The 25,993-nt window shown below is 34.3% G+C and overlaps 1 protein-coding gene across 1 annotated transcript in view; it reads right to left on the bottom strand.

Moving 5' to 3' along the window:
• The window catches only part of Bulli (regulator of MON1-CCZ1 complex protein bulli), a 32,781-nt gene that overhangs the window by 6,560 nt on the left and 228 nt on the right, over nt 1–25,993 (bottom strand). Inside the window, exons 2-6 of the mRNA XM_072537168.1 lie at nt 25,485–25,959; nt 24,731–24,960; nt 8,002–8,158; nt 7,400–7,569; nt 4,642–4,977 (exon numbers count right to left, since the gene is read on the bottom strand). Of these exons, the coding sequence (XP_072393269.1) occupies nt 4,642–4,977; nt 7,400–7,569; nt 8,002–8,158; nt 24,731–24,960; nt 25,485–25,959 (1,368 nt within the window). The remainder of the gene's footprint in view (nt 1–4,641; nt 4,978–7,399; nt 7,570–8,001; nt 8,159–24,730; nt 24,961–25,484; nt 25,960–25,993) is intronic.

The raw sequence follows: 25,993 nt of genomic DNA, 5'->3' as shown, positions 1-25,993 counted from the left end.
CTTTTCTTTCATCCATTTTTCATAATTTTCTGAATTCATATCATCATGATAATCTCCTGTCTTAGCTCCTGACTTAAAAATCAAAAGGGCATTATGTATGAAACTCATCTCCCCACCACCATGTACGATAACCAACCTACTTCCTTTTGAAATGTTTTTGAGCAAATCCTTTGCCACTGTCATCTGTCCAGCTATTTGGCATAGTGTGTCCTGCAGGTACATACGTTTCATCAACATATTCAATTGACTTAACTTCGCTTCTGTAATATTTAATTTTGTCCAAATATTTAATGCGTAGAGCACGAATATCATTTCGTTCAATTAATAAACGTCGATTATCTTTCGTTTTCTTCCATTTAAATCCCAAATCTTACACTTCCAGTCCACTCGTAGATCTCTTAAAGCCTTTTCTGCAAAAGCTTCAATGATACACGACAACGCTCAGTCTCATGAAAACGATGAATGGTATTTCTAATGAACTGTTTGTCATACTCCCTTAAGTCTGTCACGGTTTATTTCCTTAACGGTTTCACGGTTAACCTACTCGCTTGTTGAATGATCTATCCTTTCGACTGTACGTAAGGATACTCCAGAAATAGTATTTGCATATATTTAAATACATTGTGAACTATTCATGTGTACTACACTTAACCATCTCCATTCTACAAACTAGTTCTAATACGCGTGGTAGCACCTTTCTTGTTGAGACTCGACAACATAATGAGACTAAATTACGAACTCGTTTGAAATCCAGTGAATAGAAATTCTCGGAAATAATTCTTATCAGTTCTTTGTATGTCCTTAAAAGTCGTTAGGGGGTCATTAATAATGACTTTATGATACGGTTTTGAGGTAATTGATACTAAATTAGAAATTAACTTTTACCAAACTTTATAGAGTATCACTTATTATTAAAGATGGTATTATAACAAACAAAAAGTTTGGTATCTATAAAACAATCTGTGTACAATCAAACTCCATTTATTGTTTAAGTGAGTAATAATTTTGTAATTAATGCAATTTCAAATAATTTAATTTGTTTAATATTGCAACGCCACTGCATTGGTCTGATCATAGATATTCTATTGTCTGCGCGATTAACTATTTCGTGGAAGAGCTAGCCAGTCGATTTGAAATAAGCTGTAATACACGAAAGAGAATAAGTCATAAGAAACTCCAATGGAGATCTCCAATTATCAGAATAAGAAAAACAACAAACTTGGGAGGAATACATCAAAAACTTTACAACTAACTAACTACTAACTAACTAACTAATTTACAAATAATAGAGAAGAAATAAATAAAACATTACCAACTGATGAAAAAAACTGGTAAAGCACCAAGTCCTGATGAAATTCCGTAGATATACTAAAAATCCTGAATGACGAAAATATGGAGTGTCTAACTGAATTATTTAATAAAATATACAACGACGGTCAAATTCCTGAAGAATGGTTAAAATCTATCTTTTTCACCCTTCTTCTTCTTTAAATGTCGTCTCCCGATCGGAGGTTGGATATCATCATCACTATCTTTACTCTATCTTTTTACCCTTACCCAAGAAAAATAATCCTAAATCTTGCGATGAATACCGATTAATTAGCCTCATATATATATATATATATATATATATATATATATATATATATATATATATATATATATATATATATATATATATATATATATATATATATATATATATATATATATATAATGTGAAGAACAAATTGGACAACACAGTTTGGATTTCGAGGTGGAATGGAACAAGAGAGGCATTGTGCGCAATAACGGTACTATTACAAAAATGCAGGGAATATAATAAAAACGTTCGATATGTTATATAAATTTTCAAAAAGCGTTTGACAGAGTTCAACATGGTAAACTACATCTGGATCTCAAGCGTGTACCAGCGGTGGTAAGGATAAGTAGAAATTCAAAGAGGAGTCAGACAGGGATGTGTGCTGTAGTCACGACTATTTAATGTGTACTCCCAACTAATATTTCAGAAGGCACTATGGGAAAGAACTGAAGGTGTAAGGATTGGAGGGAGCATCATGAAAAACATAAGATTTGCAGAAGATACCCCAACCATGGCAGAAAATATGGATTTACAAAGTCTTATAGAAATCATTAATAAAGCAAAGCAAAAAGATGGGACTAACAATGAATATAGATAAAACCACATACATGGTGATCTCGAAAAGCCCTGTTGAAAAAATACATCTAACATTGGAGGGTAAACCGTTAAAGAGGGTCGACAAATATAAATACCTCGGAGCAATTATAAACTCGCAGTTAGATCAAGATTAGGAGATAAAGGTCAGAATTGAAATAGCTCGAAAAGGATTTTCAATGTTACAAATAAGAAATTAAGTATGGTTATCAGATTGAGGTTCTTCGAATGTTATGTATGGTCACAACTGCTATATGGGGTAGAAGCTTAGACTCTAAAAGCCCAATCCGTAAAAAAATTAGAGGCATTCAAAATGTGGCTACATAGGCGCATTCTAAAAATTCCTTGGATTCTCAAACGAAGAAATGTTAAGACGAGTTGGACATGGCAGACCGCTTATGAACACAATTAAAATAAGAAAAACATCGTATCTGGGCGACATACTACAAAACGATAAATACTCTCTTCTGCACGTCATCATACAAGGAAGAGAAGAGGGAAGAAAAGGATTGGGAAGAAGGAGGAAATCTTGGGTGAGGAATATCAGAGATTGGACTAACCTCAGTGTTGAACAGTTATTACACGTTGCAAAAGATAGGGAAGCGTTTAAAAAAGTGATCGAACCTTCGTTAGAAGACGGCACAATAAGAAGAAGAAAGCTCAAAATGTTCGTTTTACCATTGTACTATAGTCCTTATTAACATAATCCTAAATATTTGGATCTCATATCACCGAAAATTCGTTATAAACAAATTTTATTATTTTTTTACACCCAAATTGTATACCTTAAATTTATATAACTTCCTCAAAAATTAACTTCGGCTTCTAATGGACCGATTTTAATTTTTAAGTTTGTTTGGTTTGTTTTTTTTTTTTAAGAAACAAAACATGATTTGAAAAAAGGATATATCTTTATTAGTTTATTAGTTATAAGCATGTAAACAGTTAAATTGTTAAAATTCGAATTATCATGTTGAAGATTCGGATTCATAGGGTCAAAATATATAAAAATCAGTTGTAAAATCTCATTGACCTCAATCGGCCATGAAGCGTCCCTTTTCCCCCAGACTTTAATGGTTGGTTGCTTTCTGCTACTGAAAATGTGAATTCTTACTACCTACAACCGTGTATATTTTGGTAAGAGTTTACATTGGTAAGTGTGGAAAATACGGGACCAATGGATAAACGTGCTGAGGAGGTCCACCGTCACAGCAATTCAAAGAGCACCTACCAGCAAAGCGTGAAACATAGGGAGGGTCTCTACGAAAACACATCTAATCCCTATTTTCTGCTAGCAGGTGGGGAGAAAATTGGGTCCGTAAATGTGGACGATGGTCGAATCCATATCCACAAGCACCTACTCAAAGGATATTGATAGGCGAGGATCAGATCCACCAATAAATAGGAAAAAATCACCTATCTGCGAATAAGTAAAGTTATGGTCGACTGTTACAGATATGTTACTTGCGGAATTAAGAAAAGGTTGAGCATTTTTAACAGAATAAAAAATATTAGATATCTTCTTCTTCTTCTGGTTCCTATCCGTTTCGGATGTTGGAAATCATATTGGCAATCATGACCTTGCTCGCTGCGGCTCGAAACAGCTCCGTTGAGGTTTTCTTAAACCATGTTCTTAAATTCCGCAGCCATGATATTCTCCTTCTACCGGGTCCTCGCTTACCTTTGACTTTACCTTGCAATATAGACTGCAGCAGGGAGTAACGGTGCTGATTTCTCATAACGTGTCCCAGATATTGCAATTTTATGCGTTTGATCGTAAACACAATCTCTGGTTCCTTCTTCATTTTTTCTAGAACTTCGTTGTTCGTGATCCTTGCTGTCCATAATATTCTCAGCATTCTTCTATAAAGCCACATCTCAAATGCTTCAAGTTTTTTTTGATTATTAATATTAGATATAGCGAGCACAAAATGCAGCTAACTCTAACTAATTAGAACCCGTAAAGCCGTTAGGGACTCTCTGACTACCAGGTGAACTTTGACTTAAAATGCAGTCAGGACGGTAATTGGTCACCTGATTGAGCGTCCGATAACAATTTGAAAGTCAACGACTCTCTCCATTCTCTCCTTATTCCTTGAACCCTTGTCAGGACGTGGTGACACTTTAAATATTATTAGCTTGCTGTCTCCATTGGCTGTGATCCTGTGCCATATAGACGGCTTCATGTAGGGATTTTCCCGCCAGAGTCTTCATTTGGACTGCCCTTCCTCTTTCTGGGTCATTAGATGGACTTGAATTGACCAAGCATTACAAAGGTTTACGACTAACTATGGGCCATTACGATGGTATCTATAAACCAACAACTTAAACAAGAAGACTATTATTTTGACGGTGTTCTTCTTAAGGATTTTAGCTTTCACATCATCTCATTGATAATAAATTACATAAAAGAATCTACTTAACATTTCGATATTCATAAAACAAGTCAAAACATAAATACTTACCAAACAAGTCACTAGGAGTTCGTTTAAATTATACTGTGTGAGTATGCTACAATCCGAAAGGGAAGTCAAATAGCTCACTAGCAACCACTCTATTTTAGCCATATCCTTTTCGGTGTCTAGTTTCTGGAATATTTCGTTCATCATATCCTCTTGCGTTATCAGTACCCTTGGTTTTTGTTGAGTGCTTTTTGGAGTCACTGGAACATTAGCAGGAGAGGCTATGTTTGGTTGTAATTCGGCTTCGATAAAGTCTCGGTATATGTTGTTGATGTGGGTAAAGGATTCTTGAAGTTTGTCTAGTTGTAGTTTTTCCTGATTTATGTGATTCATTAGTACCTGTAAATGGCAAAAAAATTATTTTTATGGATCAATAATTAATAAATAAGAAAGTAATAATATAGAGTTCTGTTGGATATATGATAAACTTCATTATGCATCGTCGAAATACTAAAAAAGGGACTTCACCCGGACTAAAAATTTATTATTAAACTACAATGCGAAGCTCACAACAACTTGAGTACTAATTTTTTCAGTGGTACGGCTGCAAGTGCTGTCCATGGTGGCCTAACTAGTTAGTACTTTTAAGGGAGAAATAAATCAATATGACCTATAATGTCTACCTATATAAAAAAATCTGGCTTATTATATTACCATGCGTTACTATACCAAACCATTTGAAAAAATGTTGACTAAATTTATCCAAGCCACTTTTATACTGTAACGATAAATGGACCCGGGTGGAAAAACAGGATGCCCAATTGGGCATTATTGTGGTTAACATAAAAATTAACCCAAGGGACAGTTTGGCCTTGGAATTTAGGTTGGGCGAAGAATTCCAAGAATGCTATGCAAATCGGCAATCAGGTGGTTCGAAGAACACAACGGCGGAGGTGGGTCTACAGATCGCTTATTAAAAACGGAGGATACTGAAATCAGAAAGAATAGAAAAAAGTTATCCTACTAATTGAAAGAAAATGTACAAAACACGAAAAAATAAAAATAAAAAAGGGCACCACTTTGTTTTTTCTGTGAAAGACAAGGAAAACTCTTAAAACAAAAAAAAATATATAGCCAAATAACAAGAAACAATCACATCTACCTTATACATTCGTTCACCAAACCTGGTCTAAGAGAAAAGAAAATTGTTAGAAAAATAAATGATTCGATTTTTGTTTATTCCAATCGACGCGTTTAAGATGCAGTTATTGCAGTGAAAAATAAACATTTACATTTTGTTTATTTGTCAATTTGTCAATTTAAGTGTCAATCCTACCCAATTTTTTATTTGGTCGCTTTCGTCTTAAGGAATGATCTGTAACTCTGCCTAATTTAATAATTGTATATATCGTCTTATACCCGATTTTTTTAATACATGAATTCTCGAAACAATTGCATTATCAATTGTAAACTGTTCGCTGAATAACGTCTTTTGCAGCAGTGTCAATCCTACCCAATTTTTTATTTGGTCGCTTTCGTTTTAAGGAATGATCTGTAACTGTGCCTAATTTAATAATTGTATATGTATATCGTCTTATACCCGATTTTTTTAATACATGAATTCTCGAAACAATTGCATTATCAGCCATCCCAATATTTTCTTTTTTCAAACACTCATACATATTTAAAACTATTCTTTGGGATTGTACATGCAAATCTTTATTTTTTAATTCAGAGCTGTCATTAACATAATTGTCATTATTTATTGATAACACAGAAGTTGATGCATCTTAAAAAATGCCATCCTAGAAAAATATAATATTACTTATAACTTATATTACCTATACCTTATAAGCCTCCGCCTCTGCAAAAGGAAATATTTTAGGGTGTCGCATAGCCAGACAACAGGTGTTCATTAGAATTTACGGCTTTGCGCTTCGCGCTGTTGCCATAATGCATGAGTTTAAAATTAGTGAATATAACCTTAATACCATTATTAATATATCTGCAATTTTTCATGTTTCCAGGTAAGGTATAAAATCAATGAAATTTGGAAAAAAATAATACAATTCTTGAAACCGTTTTTGAGAACTTGGATTCTTAAAAGTTGTCTGATTTCTTAAAATTCGATCATTATATCTATAAAAGTATTACCGCTAAATTCACCAACAGGGCAACGTCGAACGTTCAAATTCTCTCCAGACTACAATGTTGCCAATATTCGAAAATTACTTAGAATATAAGTAATATATACAAAGTTCACGGTTGCTTTAATTCATTAGTGAAGAGTCCATGTAAATATTAGTACCTAGTTAATTAATTTATATATATATTTTTTGAGAATATGTTCATATTATTTTTTAAGAGTGTCGTTCGTTGACTAGCAATTGAATAATAACGAATAGAGAATAGAGAATATTTTTTAAATATAACCTTAGGAATTTTAGGAAATATGTCTGACAACCTTGATTTGAAAGGCGGTCTCTTTGATACCAGAATGAGACATGTTTATGTTGGAAAATTATTAGTGGATGTACTATACAACAAGATGCAAATGTAATTGTGTTAGATATTGTTAGATAATGTCACCTAGACCAGATTCATTTCATTCCCAGAGATTTCTATTACTTTATAGTCTCGAAAGAGGAGCTTATTGAAATTTCGACACATTATTTAATTCTAAGGCGATACGAAGTTCGCCGGGTCAACTAGTTTTATATATTTTACATAGATTGTAGCATTTAGCATACCGAAACAATCTGACAATAAATGATGTGATTTAAGTCGTCTGACATATTTCAAATAAAAACTCGTAACTTACCTTTAACAGAACCGTCTTTCCATTCGTCCTCTTTAACATGACCTGTGTGCAAACGCCCAAGTCGGTTATATGATCACACAATTCCTGCAGACACAACGAAATGTGCCAAAGACATCCCAATTTCGCATCTATTATAATATTGGGTTGGAATACTACCCAATTCGGAGAATCTATTTAAGTGTTAAGGAAAATGGTGTAACTGAGAGATCTGAATATCATTTTGGACTAAATTTGGTTAGTAAATGTTCACAAGAAAGTAGTTTCAATAAAAAAATTCAGTTTCAATGGTCTACTCGTTTGATAAGTCAGAGTGCCATATAGCCGTAGTGTGGATGTGTGAAACCCTCGAGACCAGATAGCTTCGACAATCTCGGTGAACGAAATACCTCCTTCTATAAAGTCGTGGCGTCAGCATCGTAAAAATCTCGCAGCGTCGTCGGTGAAAGCTGCTCTTAGGCGTATCTTGTAAAGAGTCGTAAGCAACGGGCTGGCATAAAAGTAGGTGCTCAAACAGAAACGTAAAAACAATCGAATGTCTATATTAACTAATATATTTAAAAATGTACATTATAAAGCAATATTTATAGTGTAAAAAAGGATACATAATTCGCAGATGTGTGTTTCATTCGCCATGAGGCCAGGTAAGGTTAGACTGGCAGGTTTCATTGATTTAGCGGGAGCTATTGGTGAATGATACTGTACAGTACCGTCACTCTCGCTTGGTAACGAAATATCAAATATCACAGAGCTTCTTGAGGCCTAAACAACAACAAAAATATGTTTGAAAAATACGACATTTTACGATCTGTCAGGGGAATGAAAATCATCCGGTTATTAATATTTTGCCGAATTACCATCATTCAAAAAAATGAAGGTTCTACGTCTTCTAGAACCGCACATATTGCAAATTTTTCAGCGCGCAGCAATTTGAAGTTCCAATCTCAAAATCTGGCGGATTCCAAATTTCTTCCCTACAAAGCCCAACTCAATTCAATCTTGACAGAGTCCGCGCGAGAACCTCCTTTAAAGGGCTACTACTTATTCCAAATTATATAAATTGCATACTTATCAATAATTTCATCATCAAATATAAAAATTCATGTATAACCTACGAAAACTTCAACTCAACATTAATTAATAAAAGAGATATGATTTTTTAAAATCAAATTACTAACTTGGCCTCTTTTGGTCGCAGAAAGCTTATTTTTTTGTTAAATGTGTGACAACCAGATTTTCGGTCCCCTTGATTAGAAAGAGGAAAGAGGCACCATAAAAAATCACAAAGTTATTCTATTTGTTTAATAGAAAAACATCACTTTTTAACGGCTTATTTAAAGACATTTTTTGCAAAGATAATTTGTTTTTCTTTAACATTTTTCTTTGTACAAGTAGTTATTTTCAATCATTTTTGCTCTTTGTTAAAGCTAAGCATACCGTATGCAGTAATAACTATAAAAACTTAGTAGATAGGCTACCTATTTCCTGGGCCATCCCCTAAATCGCATCCCCTAAAATCGCAACCCCCGGTTGCAAATGCCGAACGGCTTAACGTAGGATGACGTACGAGGGCTCGTTGGAAAGGGGATGAAAAATGGGGTTGAACGCAGTATGTGCCGTGCGCATCGGAGCATGCCAAAAGGTCATTACGTCATATCTTTGGTTCTATTGGTCCGATCGGGGCGTACGAGGGCTCGTTGGAACGGGGAGGAGACGGGGACACAAAAAACAAAGATGGCAGCATTGCCAAATGGGCGCTAGAATGTATCTTTGTTGCTATTGGCATGATTTTGACGTATGAGGTGTCAAATGAAAGCGTAGGTGACACACAGAAGCCATGTCAACGATCAGTATGAACATTACTCTTCTTCTTCTTCTTCTTGTCCATACAGTGCCTAATAGAACGTGACATCCGACGTAGAACGTGACATTCGAGACAGGACGTGACATTTGACGTAGAACGTGAAATGCCACGTGACATTCGACGCAGGACGTGACATTCGACGTAGAACGTGACAGTTATGTGACATTCAACGCAGGACGTGACATTCGACGCAGAACGTGAAATGTCACGTGACATTCGACGCAGAACGTGAAATGTCACGTGACATTCGACGTAGAACGTGACAGCTATGTGACATTCAACGCAGAACGTGACATTCGACGTAGAACGTGACATTCGACGCAGGACGTGACATTCGACGTAGAACGTGACAGTTATGTGACATTCAACGCAGGACGTTGCTTAACATACATACAGAGTAATGGAATTTAAATAAAAACAACATCATCATAAACGGAGCATTTTTATTCGTATATAGTTACAATTTTGTTTAACAAAGTTCTTAATTGTTTTAATAGCCCGTCGTTGGGGCAGGGTATCCCAAAAAGTTCCCAGCTAAACGTTCCTGCTGCTACAACTTTACGTGTGTATTCGCTGTACTTATAATAGGTGTTGTTCTGAAAAAAGTAAATAAACCCATCAGTATAGCGGTATGCTGATGTTATTGTATCTGGTAGTCCGGGTAAGAGATAATTCATGAGTCCACGGTTTAAGACATCTCCAGCTTCATTAAATTCAATATAAGAATCATCATTGTATAATAAATACGTTTGACCGCTGTTTGTTTGAAATAATGCATTTATTTTGGTTCTCGCAGGTATAGAAGGAAACATAAAACGTTTTTGAAGTTTTAAATTGGGGAAAGATGCAGCGTAATACTGATTATTGCGTATAGTTACTAAGTGTCCCTCGGAATTCTGAAAAACATGTGAAACGTGCGTAGACCTCAACTCTTTAGGGAGATAATCGGTAATTAATTCGGGATGTTTTGGAAGGCGCATTTCATTTAAATCAAACTTCCATATATACGGACCATATCCAACGTACATTCTATAATTTGGAAACTGAGGAGAAGTAGCTAGAAACATGAAATCTGGATACGGAATTAGACATAATATGTTTTGTATTGCAGGTGTGGTTGTTGTTGTTGTTGTTGGCAAAGAGGTCCTGTGTTTGATGGTAGATGTTTTCGACATATGGTTCTTGTTGTGCGAAAGTGGTGTTTGTGCTAGCGTAACTGGTGTTGTTGTTGGTATGTAAGAGGGTGTTGTTTTTGGTCCATATAGATTACTCATTGCCTTTTTATCATCATCACCAAAAGGTGGTACATCTTGTTGATAACAAGGATACATAATAGACGAATCAATAGTACTGTATGCTAGTCCGAGAGAATGACCAATTTCATGCATTAGGACAGCCAAAAAATTGACTTCACCATTGGGAGCGCTGCCATTTCCTACATACCATCGTTCACTAACATCAAGATGAATTTCGGTACACTCTCCGTGTGCGCTTGGAAAGTATGCGTGAGCCAATACTTTTCCAGGACCATCGAAATTAAATGAACATTTAGAGGTTCCTTGACAACTTGCTCGAAAATTATGAGTATCTGGTACCACAGTTATAGTAATATCAGGCCTCGGAGAAGGTATTATTACTTGTTTAAACTTTAAATTAGATATTGTCTCCCATCTAGCGAAAGCTTCTGCAGCAAGATTTATATAATCGGGATTACTAATAGCCTGAGGGAAATACCAGCGTAAAGTCGTTTTATTCCACTTCGAACGAATGGCATAGTTATTGTCGCCAACAGAACATCGAGGCTTATTCATCATCATATTTATAGTATCATTATTTAATGTTCCAGTCACAGGGAGATTGTATTTTTCCTGAAAGGCAACTAGAACCATATCTATACTAGAAAGAGCATTATTTGATGTATTTAGATATCCGAACTTACCGATTACCAGCACTTACCAAAGGCGCTAGACGTGAAGTTTGGGCTGTAAAAACTAGCAATGCAGTGGAAAGACCCCGTTATGTCATTGTTTTCTTTCAAACCAACAAACGTGACAAGAATTCAGCTGATCCCACCTTATTTGACAATGTCGATATTCAAAGTATCAGATTATCTTTAAATGGTGAATATTGGCCAAACGAGAGAATGCAGTTGGATTTTAGCAAAACTGACTACAATGAGGCCTATTTCAACTATACCGAATTTTATCCTAGCTACATACATTCCCAACAAAAGCGACCTCTACTCGATTTCTCAGCTTTCAAGAATCACGCATTGTTTGTCATCGATTGTTCGAAACAAGAAGAAAGCATGAAAGCATCCACTGTTGACGTAAAACTCGATATTGAAGCGAATAATGGTTTTCCCGAAAATACCAAGGCTTATTGCATTATAATTCATGATTGTGTAATGGAGTACTTCCCTCTCACCGAAATTGTAAAAAGTCTAAATTAGATGCATAAATTGTCAGTAGTGAACGAGCAGTCATCATGAGAGTAGCATTCGTAGACATTCAGGGATTCGATGTGGACGGATGGTTTGTTCCCAAAGAACTTACCATTGAAATAGGTTTTAAACGAAGTCATTACATCTTTTTGCCTCAGAAACCATTTAATGCGCTAAGTAATGGGGATAAGAAGACTGCCTCATACGTGGAGAAAAAACTGCTTGGAATTCGATACTCTGATGGGCAAGTAGAATTGTCCAAAATCAATGAAATACTAGAAACCAAGTTGTTGTATGCAGCAGATTACATCTACGTTCGAGGAGAACAAAAAGCAGAATATTTGGATAAGAAACGTCACGTTTTTGGAGTTTTTCCCATTATTATTGATGTTTGCAAGTTTGATGGTACGCCTCGTGCTACTGGAAACGTTGGCCCTACTGCAAACCCATGTCATGCCGCTGGATTATTTTCATGCACCGAAAGAAATGTGGATCGTCTACGTCACTGGTTTGCCAATAACATAATACCATTGTAATTTTTGTATATGTATAAATAAATATATTAGAAATTAAACGCTTTTTTTTTATTTAAAACATCTTTATTGATTGAGTCTTATATTACATGAAGATTCAAATTTTCTTCTTACAATTTCAAAAATAATTTTTAAAATTAAGATAAATACAGATGCTAATATTACACAGGACATTGTAAAGACATTATCTATTTCACTTTTCATATATTCGCTGGTTGTGTTGTTGTTGTTGCTGCTGACACCCGTGGTGTTGTTGTTGTTGTTGTTGCTGACAAACATGGTATTGGTTGAATACGTCTTAATGGATATGTAGCTGGTGGCAGTTTTCTACAGGCCCAGGTGTCTTGCTGCTGCTGCTGTTGCTGTAGATTCAACTCGTCGGGTTTCCACGTTTTGTTGTCAAAATGCAGGTTATCTAATTGTCTTGTAATATGTTTAAAATCCTCATATGATTTAATGTCGATCTTTAACCGATCAAGTTTTCTTTGAAATTCTATTACTCTATGTATGTACTCGATGGGATTCATATTACTACTAACTATGTCCTATGTAGAATGTCACATTTTATGTCTAGCAACATCTTGACTAACACATAACTGCCACGTTCTGCGTCGAATGTCACGTCCTGCGTTGAATGTCACATAACTGTCACGTTCTACGTCGAATGTCACGTGACATTTCACGTTCTGCATCGAATGTCACGTCCTGCGTTGAATGTCACATAACTGTCACGTTCTACGTCGAATGTCGCGTGACATTTCACGTTCTGCGTCGAATGTCACGTCCTGCGTCGAATGTCACGTTCTACGTCGAATGTCACGTTCTGCGTTGAATGTCACATAGCTGTCACGTTCTACGTCGAATGTCACGTGACATTTCACGTTCTGCGTCGAATGTCACGTGACATTTCACGTTCTGCGTCGAATGTCACGTCCTGCGTTGAATGTCACATAACTGTCACGTTCTACGTCGAATGTCACGTCCTGCGTCGAATGTCACGTGGCATTTCACGTTCTACGTCAAATGTCACGTCCTGTCTCGAATGTCACGTTCTACGTCGGATGTCACGTTCTATTAGGCACTGTATGGACAAGAAGAAGAAGAAGAAGAGTAATGTTCATACTGATCGTTGACATGGCTTCTGTGTGTCACCTACGCTTTCATTTGACACCTCATACGTCAAAATCATGCCAATAGCAACAAAGATACATTCTAGCGCCCATTTGGCAATGCTGCCATCTTTGTTTTTTGTGTCCCCGTCTCCTCCCCGTTCCAACGAGCCCTCGTACGCCCCGATCGGACCAATAGAACCAAAGATATGACGTAATGACCTTTTGGCATGCTCCGATGCGCACGGCACATACTGCGTTCAACCCCATTTTTCATCCCCTTTCCAACGAGCCCTCGTACGTCATCCTACGTTAAGCCGTTCGGCATTTGCAACCGGGGGTTGCGATTTTAGGGGATGCGATTTAGGGGATGGCCCAGGAAATAGGTAGCCTATCTACTAAACTTGATATCTGGGATAAATATTTAAAAACATTTAACAATAATTCCTTAACTATAAATTATCAAGGTGTTATATGTTAGTTCCGGCCAGTATTGCAAAAATTATTAAAATTTATTAAATAGTACAAAAAAATGAGTTTTGCAATTATCTCGCAAATAATTTTGCAAAATTATCGTAGGATTTGAACTTGTAAAAATTTAAATGAACCGTCACTTCATAAAACAATAGTTCCTCAATACAAAAATTGCTACGAATACAATAAAAAAGAAAAATAATAAGAAATTACATATTTGGACTTTGTCTATTTTTTATTAACTATGTCCCCCTTATGACGTAAAGCTATCAGATACCTATAATAAATTTTCCCGAGAAATCGATCATGTTTTATTTCTAAAGTGGGTTATTACTAAAATACCACATATTAATTCCTCTATTTTCCAAAGAAAAAATTTTAAAAACAACAAAAAGTTCCGGAATTCTTTTGTAATTTAATACCTTTTTCAACAAGTAATAAAAACAGATAAAGTCCTTGTTAACAAGAAATTAACTAGCCGGTAAAACAGTTTAGGGAATCACCTTGATTGATTTATTGCCTGATGACAGCTATACTCGTTCACACTAACTTGTTTTCTAATCTTAGAAAAACAGCAGTAAACAAAATACCGAAGGATCCATTCTTGATTTATGCAGTGGTTACACGGTCGTAAAATGTCAATTAGTTGTCCTTGAATAAACAGAGTCACATTAATTAAATAATTAGCATTTAGAAAAAAATGTTTTCACAATGTTTGGCATTTTAAATGTCGTCAATGTTTTCAAAATGTTTTTCATTTTAAAGATCGTAGTATAGAAATTGAAACTATAATTTGACAAGGCGAAAAGCTCGTGTTCGTTCGGAAAAATATTCCCATGAGATTTTTTTTGCATAATCACTTTCATGAGATACCCGAAAATAAGGTTCAAGAGCTCGGCCAGGCGAAAAGTTGTTCAAAGGAGATCGCACATATCTTATGGAAAATGTAATGTCACTCAAATGCAATAAAATTTACATGAATAGATTCGTCTCGAAATTACAATCATTTCATATCATTGCGCCAATTCTGAATTTTGAATAATAACGGCGTAAATTGATATAAATAAATCTAAAATCAAATGGATATGTACCTGATAGAGTGTGAATCGATATTCTGTTAATCGACAGTTCATAAATCTTTTTGCAGGTATTAAGCAAAGTACCATTATCAAAGTAATCTATAATCGGATTAGCTCACGCTAATTTAAGCTGTTTTCAATAGCGACTAGACTAATAGTATTTATGAATGACAGTTTTATAGACTTCTAAAATGTAATTTCCATAAGCTTTAATTACTATTTACGCCGTTGTTAATCAAAATGCGGAGTTAGCGCAATGATATGAAATGATTGTAATTTCGAGACGAATCTATTGATGTAAATTTTCTTGCATTTGAGTGACATTACGTTTTCTATGAGATGTGTGCGATCAAATTTTTTAAACATTTTTTTTTTAAATTGTAACATTCAATTCAAACCTTTATCTGCATTGTCTAAATCGGTTTTAGGCTTTATCCTATTTTTCGTTTTAGTTGACAATTTAAAAGAAAAACTTGCACCACGTACTATATCCCTTTGCTCCATAACAATTCTTCGAATATTTCTTTCTGAGACACATGTTGCAGCAATCACACTTTCGTACAACTGATCTAATGAACGTTCAGTACCCCAGACGTTTTTTCTTCCTCCATATATTTAATCACATTAAAAACAACTACACGTGTTTTTTTTTTTTATTTTTTTTTTATTTTAGTTTGATGGCCTTGGCCGAGCCAATTAGCCAGACAAATTTAAAGACAAGAATTTTTTACAATTAGAGAAATAAACATACAATCATCCGTACAATCTAACGTGCAATTAGTAATAAATTACAACTTTTTTAATTCATTCATTTTTTTCCCTGCGCTAAGACATAACCCGATTCAACATCTCGGAGGTTTACATCTTCCTTTTTATTTTTTAATTCTTTAAAATTTTTTTTTTTTTTTTAATTTTATATATTTTTTTAAATATATATATATACACTCGCGATCATAAAATCCGGGTCACCTTGAAAATCACCGATATTTCATTTTCAACGAGCTTCATCGTAAATAATAATAACACAAATACAAACTAATGCATGTTTCTGAGAATTGTTGCGGTTTCCTTTGTAACAAAGAATTCCAATAGTGCCGATTTCACAGTAAAGTGCACACTTCCCAAAATGAACGCTACCTGTAACTCCGCTTGTTTTAAATTTCTCGTTTGTACTTCGACTTTCTGTTCAAATGCAAAGGACAAACGTTTATTATTGCCACCATTAGTGTTTATTAGTGCCATTATTAGTGTTTATTTTTTGACAAAAATGCCTTTGACTGTTGTTGAAACGGAACAAATTGTTGCACTTGTGGAAGACGGTCACACTCAATGGCAAGTCGCAAGAACTGTTGGCGTAAGCCTTTCTACGGTTCAACGAGTGCTTCAACGCTTTCAGAAGGCAAGTTTGCTAACCAGGCGACCTGGCTCTGAACGAAGAAGAACGCCCAAGGCACTAGATGACCGTTTCCTTGTGTTTCAGGCTTTACGAAACCGGACCTCAACTGCGGTTATGCATCAAAATCGTCTAGAGGAAGTACGAAATCGCAATTTTAGTGTTGCAACAGTCAGAAGAAAACTTCGTTCTTCTTGACTATCTTCTCGGGTAATGGCTAGAGGACCGCCACTTCGCCGGGTGCCTCGAGTTGCACGACTAGCTTTTCCTCGACAATACGCGCATTGGGGAATTAACGATTGTAACAAAGTGTTATTTTCAGATGAATCCCGTTTCTGCCTAACTGGATCCGATGGACGTGTAAGAGTTAGGAGGAGAACCGGTGAACGATTTTCACAAGCTTGCATTGCTCCAAGAATGCCATTTGGTGGAGACTCGGTCATGGCTTGGGGAGGTATATCTTCCGACTTCCACACAGAGTTACCCTTCATCGAAAATGGGTCCCTAACTGCACGAAGGTACATTACGGAGATTCCGGAAGAACATGTTATGCCCAACATGGCAGGGCTTGGAGAAAACGCCGTTTTTATGAAGGACAACGTGCGACCTCACGTTGCCAGGATCAGTATGTAATACTTGGACGAAGTTGGAATTACCAGCCAGCTAGGTCTCCGGACCTGAATCCCATCGAACATCTCTGGGACGATTTGAAAAAACGTATTCAAACCCATACACCTCCTCTTAACAACGGACAGGAGCTTAAGGAGCTGTTAGTGAGAGAGTGGAATAACATACCATAACATGTAATCCGGAGAAAAATTGAGAGTATGCCCCGTCGTCTGCAAGAGGTTATTAGAGCAAGGGGAGGCAATACACGATATTGGTCATTGAAATTTCACTGATTTTTTACCACGTTCTGTATTTTCCATTTTTTTTCGTATGTCTGTTTTATCAACAATTTGATTTGTTTTCTGTTTTTTTCAATAAAAACAATAAAAAACCATTTTTTTTTCTTTCAAAACAAACATTGATGACAAATAAAAAATACATTAGCCAAAAAAAAGGTTATTACTGCACCAGAGGCAAAAATATTTAAGAAACTTGAAATTTTCAAGATGACCCGGATTTTATGATCGCGAGTGTATATATATATATATATATATATATATATATATATATATATATATATATATATATATATATATATATATATATTTCGTAATGTTTTTTTTTCTGCTATAATACAATATTTACTTAAATATAAGGGTTAGTTTTAAGCTACAATTTATATTTACAGTTTTTGATATGTTCGTAAATCGTTTTTAATATATTGATATCTCTAGAGAAAATCAAATTGTTCAGGTAGACGGGAAGTGGAATTTTTAATATAATAAGATTATCATAAAATTTGTTTATGTTTACTGATTCGTGGGAACATTCAAGAAAAATATGTAATAGGTTACCTTCTTTTCCACACTTGCAATTAGGTGACTCCGCGAGACCCAACTTGTACATATGAAGGGGGGTAAGAGCATGATTAGATCTTAATCTGTTTATAACCCTTATGAAATGGCGATTTGATAGAGTATGAAACCATCTTTTTATGGGTATTTCAGGCTGCATTTGTTTGTAATTATTTCCAGTTCTGGTGTTTCGATAATGTGTTTGCCATTTTTCTTTTTGATGCTGTTTACTAATTATATCAATGTCTGAAAAGGGGAGTAAGTTCGAGGGAGCTTCTTCGCCTATGTCTAGGGCAGATTTGGCTAGGCTATCTGCTATTTCATTGCCCTTAATGCTCGCGTGTCCCTTTATCCATGATATATTAATGCTTTTCCCTAAATTTGTTTATTTATTGTAAATAGTCATAATTTCTAATTCTATATGATTTAGTTGTTTGGACCTAGGTACGTTTGTTAGTCTGTCGACGACACTCTTACTATCTGTAAATATTATGCAGCTGTAGGGTTCGTTACTATGTATATGCCTTAATGCAAGAAGAATCGCTGTCATTTCAGCAGTGTATATCGATGATTCAGCTGGCAATTTCAATAATTTTTTAAATCCACTTTGAATATTAATTAATGCACATCCTACTTTGTTTTGTACTTTAGATCCGTCTGTAAAGTAAAACTGATAATTTGGCCATTTATGCCGTGTAAATGATTGAAAAGCGGCTGGATCTAAATTACTGTCCATAAAAAAGGTATTAATATGTTTTGAGAAAAGCTCTTCTAATATATGGGAATACATAGGTGAAACTTGATTTTCATACGTATAGAAAGTATGTCGGTATTGAGATATCCTCAAGTAATTATTTACCAGAAGAGAACATTTTTTCTTTGTCCAATATTTATGAGTTAGATCTAAAATTGATAAAATATGAATATCCTGTAGATAGTTAGTATTTTTCCGTATGGCTCTAGTAATGAATTTATCACTTAAAAACTCCCGTCGAAATTTCAGAGGTGGTTCTATCTTCTATCGCCTCAACTTCCATTATATTAACAGGTGTAGAATTCAAATATCCAAGACAAAGCCGAAGGCATTTATTTTTTTGTATTTCTAATTTATTTAAATGTGTGTTTGCGGCAGTTCCATATAAATGACAACTGTAATCGAAAATGGGACGAATCAGAGTACGGTAAAATAAAAGTGCTACATTTGGATCAGCGCCCCAGTTAGTTCTACAAAAGGCTCTTAGAATGTTCATTGCATTTTCAGACTTTTTTATGACTTAAATTTGATCCTTCCATAGAAGTTTTCTGTCTAAATAAGTACCGAGATATTTTATACAATTTTTAATAGGGAATTGAATTTGACTTACTTCCAGATGACCTTGTGGGATTTGATGTTTTCTAGAGAAAATACAAATTTCTGTTTTAGATTCTGATATTTCTAAACCAATATTTTCATAGTGATTAAGAACAGCTTTAATTGAGAGATGAAAATTATTCTTACATACATCCAATGATTTGTGGGCTGTATAAACTACTACAGCATATTGAATAATTTTTGTTGGGCTATTAATACAATTTTCTATATCCATATTATATAAAATAAATAGTATTGGGCTTAATATGCTCCCTGAACTACACGTGTTTGACTATTTAAAATATGTTTATACAATTTACTTTTAAATTCCATAACTAACTGAATACGGACCTGAATTTCTATGTTTACCAGTCCAGTCGTCGGAGAGTTGACCCCTAAAAATCATACGAACAAGCTGAATTTTGCAAAGAATTTTAATTTTGGGACCCCGAAAAAGATACGAAAAAGTTTACCACTTTTACCCCCGGGCGGCCACCCAAAACCCCCCTCGCAAGGGGATAAAAACAAAAAAAAAATTATTTGCCAAGAATCTGTACACCGTAGAAAAAAATATTTCAAATAATAAAGGTAGCTGAGATAGTTTTAAACAAAAATGTTTATAAGCATTTTTTGTGTAGAATAAACTGTTCTCTTAGAAACAACGCTTGAAGTGACCGTCGATTTTGCATGTCAGTTACTTGCGCGAAACCAATGTCCAATAAAATTTGTACCAGCTCAACGGTAAAAATTTGATATCTTTTGATACAAATGCCCTATCTACAAAAATCAAGATTCGTTTTAAAGGCAAGGAGTGCAGCTTTTGTATGCAGTTTTTTTATTTTGCCGACAATAAACTTAGTTTTTATAAAGGTGTTAAATAAATTAACGTGGCGCGATTTTTGCCATTTTTTACGATTCTCGTGAGATCAATAAAATGTATCACTTTCATTGACCAGTTGTAAAAAAAATCTATTTTTAGAGATAAATCTTTAAAACCTATAACATGAAATTTCAATTTTGAGTTGTGATAACAAATATGAGGCATTTGGAATATGAATAAAAAACGCAGAATTTAATGTTTTGCATTACAAACGATCACACGTAACGGGAAATACATTTTAGACGGTTTTGGGTGTAGTTTATTGCAGAAGTTTTGTTCTTTTGAAAAACGTACTAGTGTAATTGAAAATAAAAGTTTTAAATGTTTTAGATCATTTGTTGTGTGAAAGTTTAAATCCAGCGTTTTTTAAGCATATTTCAAATGCCTCACATTTCTTGCCAAAACTCAAAACTAAAATGTCATACTATAGGTTTTAAAGGTTAGGCTCTATTAATTGAAACTTTATAGTGACCGGTCAATAAAAGGGATAGATTGTATTGATCTCGTAAGAATGATAAAAAATGGCAAAAACCGCGTCACGTTTATTTATTTAACACCTGTATAAAATCTGAGTTTATTTGCGGCAAAACACAAAAACTGCATACGAAAGCTGAACTCTTTACCTTTAAAACGCATATTGATTCTTGTCGATAGGACATTTGTATCAAAAGATATCGAATTTTTACCGTCGAGCTGATACAAACTTTACTGAACATTGATTTCGCGCACGTAACTGACATGCAAAATCGACAGTCGCTTCAAGCGTCATTTCTAAGAGAACGGTTCACTCTACACAAAAAATGCTTATAATAAACATTTTTGTTTAAAATTATCTCAGCTACATTTTTTATTTGAAATATTTTTTTCTATGGTGTACAGATTCTTGGTAAATTGATTTTTTTGCGTTTTTACCCCCCTGCGAGGGGGTTTTGGAGGGAATCCCGAGGGTAAAAGTGGTAAACTTTTATGCAACTTTTTTGTGGTCCCAAACTTAATATGCTCGGCAAAATTCAGCTTGTTCATATGATTTTTAGAGGTTCACTGACTTTTTCGTCTCTGACGACTGGAGTAATTAGGATAAACGTAAAAGATGTGACAGCAGTGTTTATAGGAATTTTGATAGTGAAGATGAAGACATAATTCGTCACAGAGTGTACGCTATTAAGAAGAATCAGTGACGATATTAGACAACTTTCTTAATAAACTCAATGCAGATGCACTGGAATTAAGTGTGGTAGAGCAACTTTGTGGAAGTGTTTACGCCGCATAATCAAAGAAAAAAACTAAAAAAAGTGTCAGAGTTTATTGAAAAATCTTTAAAATGAGCTGCGGCAAAAGTAAAGTAAAATAAAAAGTAAAGTAAAACTTTTAAACTTTTGCAAAAATGATTTTACAACTGTTAATTTTGGTTCCAAATGAGGAATTTGTACTGGACAATATGTGATAAAAATTCAAAACGATTCATTGAATAGTTTTTAAACAATTGAATTTATTTATCCTAAAGTAAAAAGGGTAAATTTGATTATTATTCATAAAATATGCTATTCATAAAAAATCTCAATAATTAAATATTCCTACACATTTTAAAATGTTTTGGTAGTAGATGAAGTGTAAAGTATTGTTACGATAGATGGTGACGTGTCGTATGACTCAGAACGGTAAACATGTTTATTACTAATATACTTATTCATTCGAGTATTTTCTAGTAAGAAGATCGACGGGTCTCCCTAGGCCAAATAAAACCAGTCTGAGCTTCTGGTTTCTTCGATGGGGGATCGCCGCTTCACCGTAATTCTCGAATAACAGGATTTTATATTTATAGAGGAATTTTGTTATGAAAAGAACAGTTAATTTTGAAGATTCGCGCCGCGTTTAAATTGTAACGTTCGTATAGATAAATTACTTATGTAATTATTAGTCAAATAAATTGTTGTACAGTGGTTTAATAAATTGATATAAATTATCGTGTTTTAGTAAATTAAAATAAGAACAATAAATTAGAATTAATAAAAAAAAACATTACAGTATGTAAAAGATTTTGTAATATGTTGAAAATATCAATATTAGATACAGTAGTATCTAATATCATCAATAGGAAGATTATATCGGAAGATACTGCGAGAAAAGATAGAGCAAGCGATAAAAGGCAAAATCGGGAATACATTTGGCATTTGTAGACCTGAGAACGGCGTATGACTCTGTACCAAGGTCAGAACTATGGGAGGCAATGTACAAAGTAGAAAAACAGATGGAACTCATAGAAGCTACAAAAGCTCTGTATAAAGAAAATAAAGTGTCAATTAAAATGGGAACAAAAATCATAGAAGACTTCACCACAACAAAAGGACTCCTGCAGGGTTGTTCCACATCTCCAACCCTATTCAAAATATACTTAGAGAAAGCCTTGACTACATGGAAAAGAAAATGCGAAGGCATGGGGGTACTGGTACGGAACGAATACCTATATATGTTAAACTTTGCAGACGATCAAGTAGTGATTGCCCAATACCAAGACGACCTCAGCTACATGATGAAGAAACTACAAGAAGAATATACTAAGGCTGGCATAGATATTAACCTCGCGAAAAACAGAGTACCTATCTACAAGTGAAGAAGACATAGAAGATCTACAGATTGATGACAATGTAACAATGAAACGAAAGGATAAATTCAAATACTTGAGGTTTATAATCACGAAAAAGGCAACAGCAGAGGAAGAAATTACACAAAGATTGGGACAAACAAGAACAGCAATCCGACAACTTAATTCAGTATGGTGGGATAGACACCTAAATATGAAGACAAAAACACAGATTTATAAAACATTATTGCAAAGTATTATGACATATGGGGCTGAAAATTGGATCATAAACAAGAAAAACAGCAGTAAGATAGTAGCAACAGAGATGGAATGCCTGAGAAGATGCTGTAGAGTAACAAGAATGGATAGAAGAAGTAATGACGAAATAAAGCAAAGAACATCAATAGAAACAGATATACTAACATATATAGAACAAAAAAGACTAAAGTGGTATGGACATGTAAGAAGAACTAGCGACAGCAGATGGATAAAGAGAATAACTGAATGGAGCCCCATAGGAAGGGAGAAAAGGAGACGACCCCGAAAATCCTGGAGGAACGAAGTAGACGGCACTATGAGTAAGAGAGGCCTAAACAATGGAGAATGGGACAAAAGAGAGAGCGAAACGGTTGAGCGAGGGAAGGTAGTGAATACTGTAGAATCCCTGAATATATATATATATATATATATATATATATATATATATATATATATACTCCATTCCACGAATATACGACTGTTTTAAATTCGGTTTAAGGTACCGATTTAACTGGTCCAATGTGCTGAATTGTACAATAGTAAATTCTCCAAATTTTTAAAATACTGATGACAAATATAAACCTTAGATTTAAATATCAAGTCATGATATAAATATAGAGTTGATAGTTTATAGAACAGTAGTTGTAATTTAGATTTTGAAGTATATAATTACTATCATTAAGTTTAGTATTGTATACAAGTTGGTTTTTAAATTAAATGATTTAAACGAAGTGTAACAATACCTAAGTGATTAAATAGTGTAATTTATTTAGTCGAATATTCAATTAGTATTAAAAACACAAAAAAACTTACTTATTCTCTAATTTTATTTCTTTTCGCACATTTTACATATTGTCTCACGGATTTCAAATTTGCAATCTTCGTAAAGATCGATAGTCTTTGGTTGTCGGCGAGATTTATATTGTGCGACATTTTGTTCACTTTGTTCACTTTTTTTGTTTTTTGCAAAACCGACTTTAGTTTTGTTTCACTAATACAGAGTGCATCACACACACGTTTATGTACAGAGTGAACTGGTCGCAAAGGGCCCCCGTTGGTTTTCTCAGCAGTAAAATAAGAAAGTACATTAAATTTAAAGTTGTCTACATCTAAAACACGTCTCAGCATTTTTGGCTTCAATAAACAAATACACTACACTAAACTCTTTCTTAACGGACACCTCTCTTCACCGGACACCTCTATACGGACGGTTTTTAAAAATAAAATCAGTCGGCGATATATGAAACTGTATGTAAATTTTCGTTACATTTTTATATCTGTAACGACTCAGTACTTTAACTATCAATAGCCGATATGTTATACCAGTTACTTTCGGAACTTTTCAGAGTACATCCACTCAAAGCAAACAAATATTTAAAACTAACAAAGTGAAATATTAGATTCTTTTTCTGGTTCCTGAACCATCGTTTTGCCAATTTCTTTTCATTTATATTAAAAATAGTATATTTCTTTTTATTACAGTTGTAGTACCTAATAAAGTAATAAAATAGTGTAATATCAAAGAAAGCCGGCACGCGTCTTTGGTGTTTACATTTCACCGAAAACCAACCCAAATGTCTGATGAACACATTTGCGTAAAAATTTTTGTTATTTTCGGATTAAATTTCACTAAATTTTGTGTCTGAACATCTATTAACTGAAATAATTTTAGTTTATATGTCATACTAACAGTAGATCCTTTTTATTGGAATAATAGTTAGACCAATTTACTTTCATACTTTTACTTGCACAGTAAAATATTCGTTGTCGAAATAATCCAAAACAGTTGTATATTTGTGGAATAACCTATATATAGATACAGTAGTAATAGATTCTTCTAGCAGTATAGACATAGAGAAATATAAATTAAATGTTATGTAACTGGACAAAATTCAAATGTACTTACTTGATGGTGGACTAAAATTATGTCATCTTCAATATTAATAGCAAACCGTCCTGACAACCCCAACTTTAAAACATGTGTCTTAAGTGGGGACTGTCCAGGTCCACTTAAAGTGTGAATATGAACTTCAGCGGCATTTGGTCCATTTTGATGCCTTAATATTAAGACTGCAGGTGTACCATACAGTGTTCCTAAAGTTATGTCTCTCTCAAGGGCCATTCTACTTGGTTCAGCTAAAAATTATGTCACTATAAGGGTTAAAATTGCAATTTCTGTGTGATAACTGTGGCTGATTTACACCTCTAAAATATTAACAGTGATCTGTTACCTCCAGCATCGCCAGAAGTAGCATTATTTCTGATAGAGCAAACTCAATATCTTGATTTACAAACACAATATCTTGAAAACATGTATATATAAAAAGTAGGAATGTTATTTTTGACATTTACATTAAAATCTAATTTCTAAATACAGAATTTTTTGTAAATAATATCTACAGAATTTTACAATTTGTTTTTCATAAATAGATCAATGTTTGGTACATGGTACCTGATATTATTATACTATATTGATCTCCAGTACATTATAATCATGTACAAATTAAAAATATGAAACTTGAAGGCAATTTTTAATTTTACAAGAAATGATAGCAAGTCAGAAATATATTTCAAAATCAAATATTTGATGTAGTTGTATTGTCTCTAATGGTTTAAATGGTTAACTTGCAATAAAATAGTTACATTAGATTGATACTTACTATCAACTTTTGATAACTTGTTAATTGTTCCTTGTTTAATAACTACAGGCAGTAAATGTGACCCATGAGCTGAAGCTAACAGTGCAATTTTATTAACATTACACCACACAAACCACTGAACTGTCGCCGAGGTAGTTTTTAAATGTTTCAAAGACTTCTTGTCTGGTATAATCATATACAACTCTATGCCATGATCTGTTATAAAGGCAACTTCATTTACTTGAGACCAGACAAACCCTAATATATTAGAACTCTTTTTGCAAGCCTGCGTATACTCAACATCAAGTGTTGTGCCATTAAAATTCATAAACTCTACAGAACTGCTAGTTCTTTGCACAGCAAGAATTTTGTGATCAGGGGAGAATTTCATGGACAAGACAGGACCGTGATCTTCCATCCTAAAGTCTAAAGATTGAAATTCGTCTGCGTTTTTTACCACTACACCCATTACTCCTCCAGACCGCACAGCAAATACCTTAAAAAATATATAAGAATATCCTTATCCTAAG

This window comes from Diabrotica undecimpunctata, chromosome 7, assembly GCF_040954645.1.
Source record: "Diabrotica undecimpunctata isolate CICGRU chromosome 7, icDiaUnde3, whole genome shotgun sequence".
Classification (NCBI taxonomy): domain Eukaryota; kingdom Metazoa; phylum Arthropoda; class Insecta; order Coleoptera; family Chrysomelidae; genus Diabrotica; species Diabrotica undecimpunctata.
Note: the sequence above shows the minus strand (reverse complement) of the source record. Positions and strands in the feature narration are given on the sequence as shown.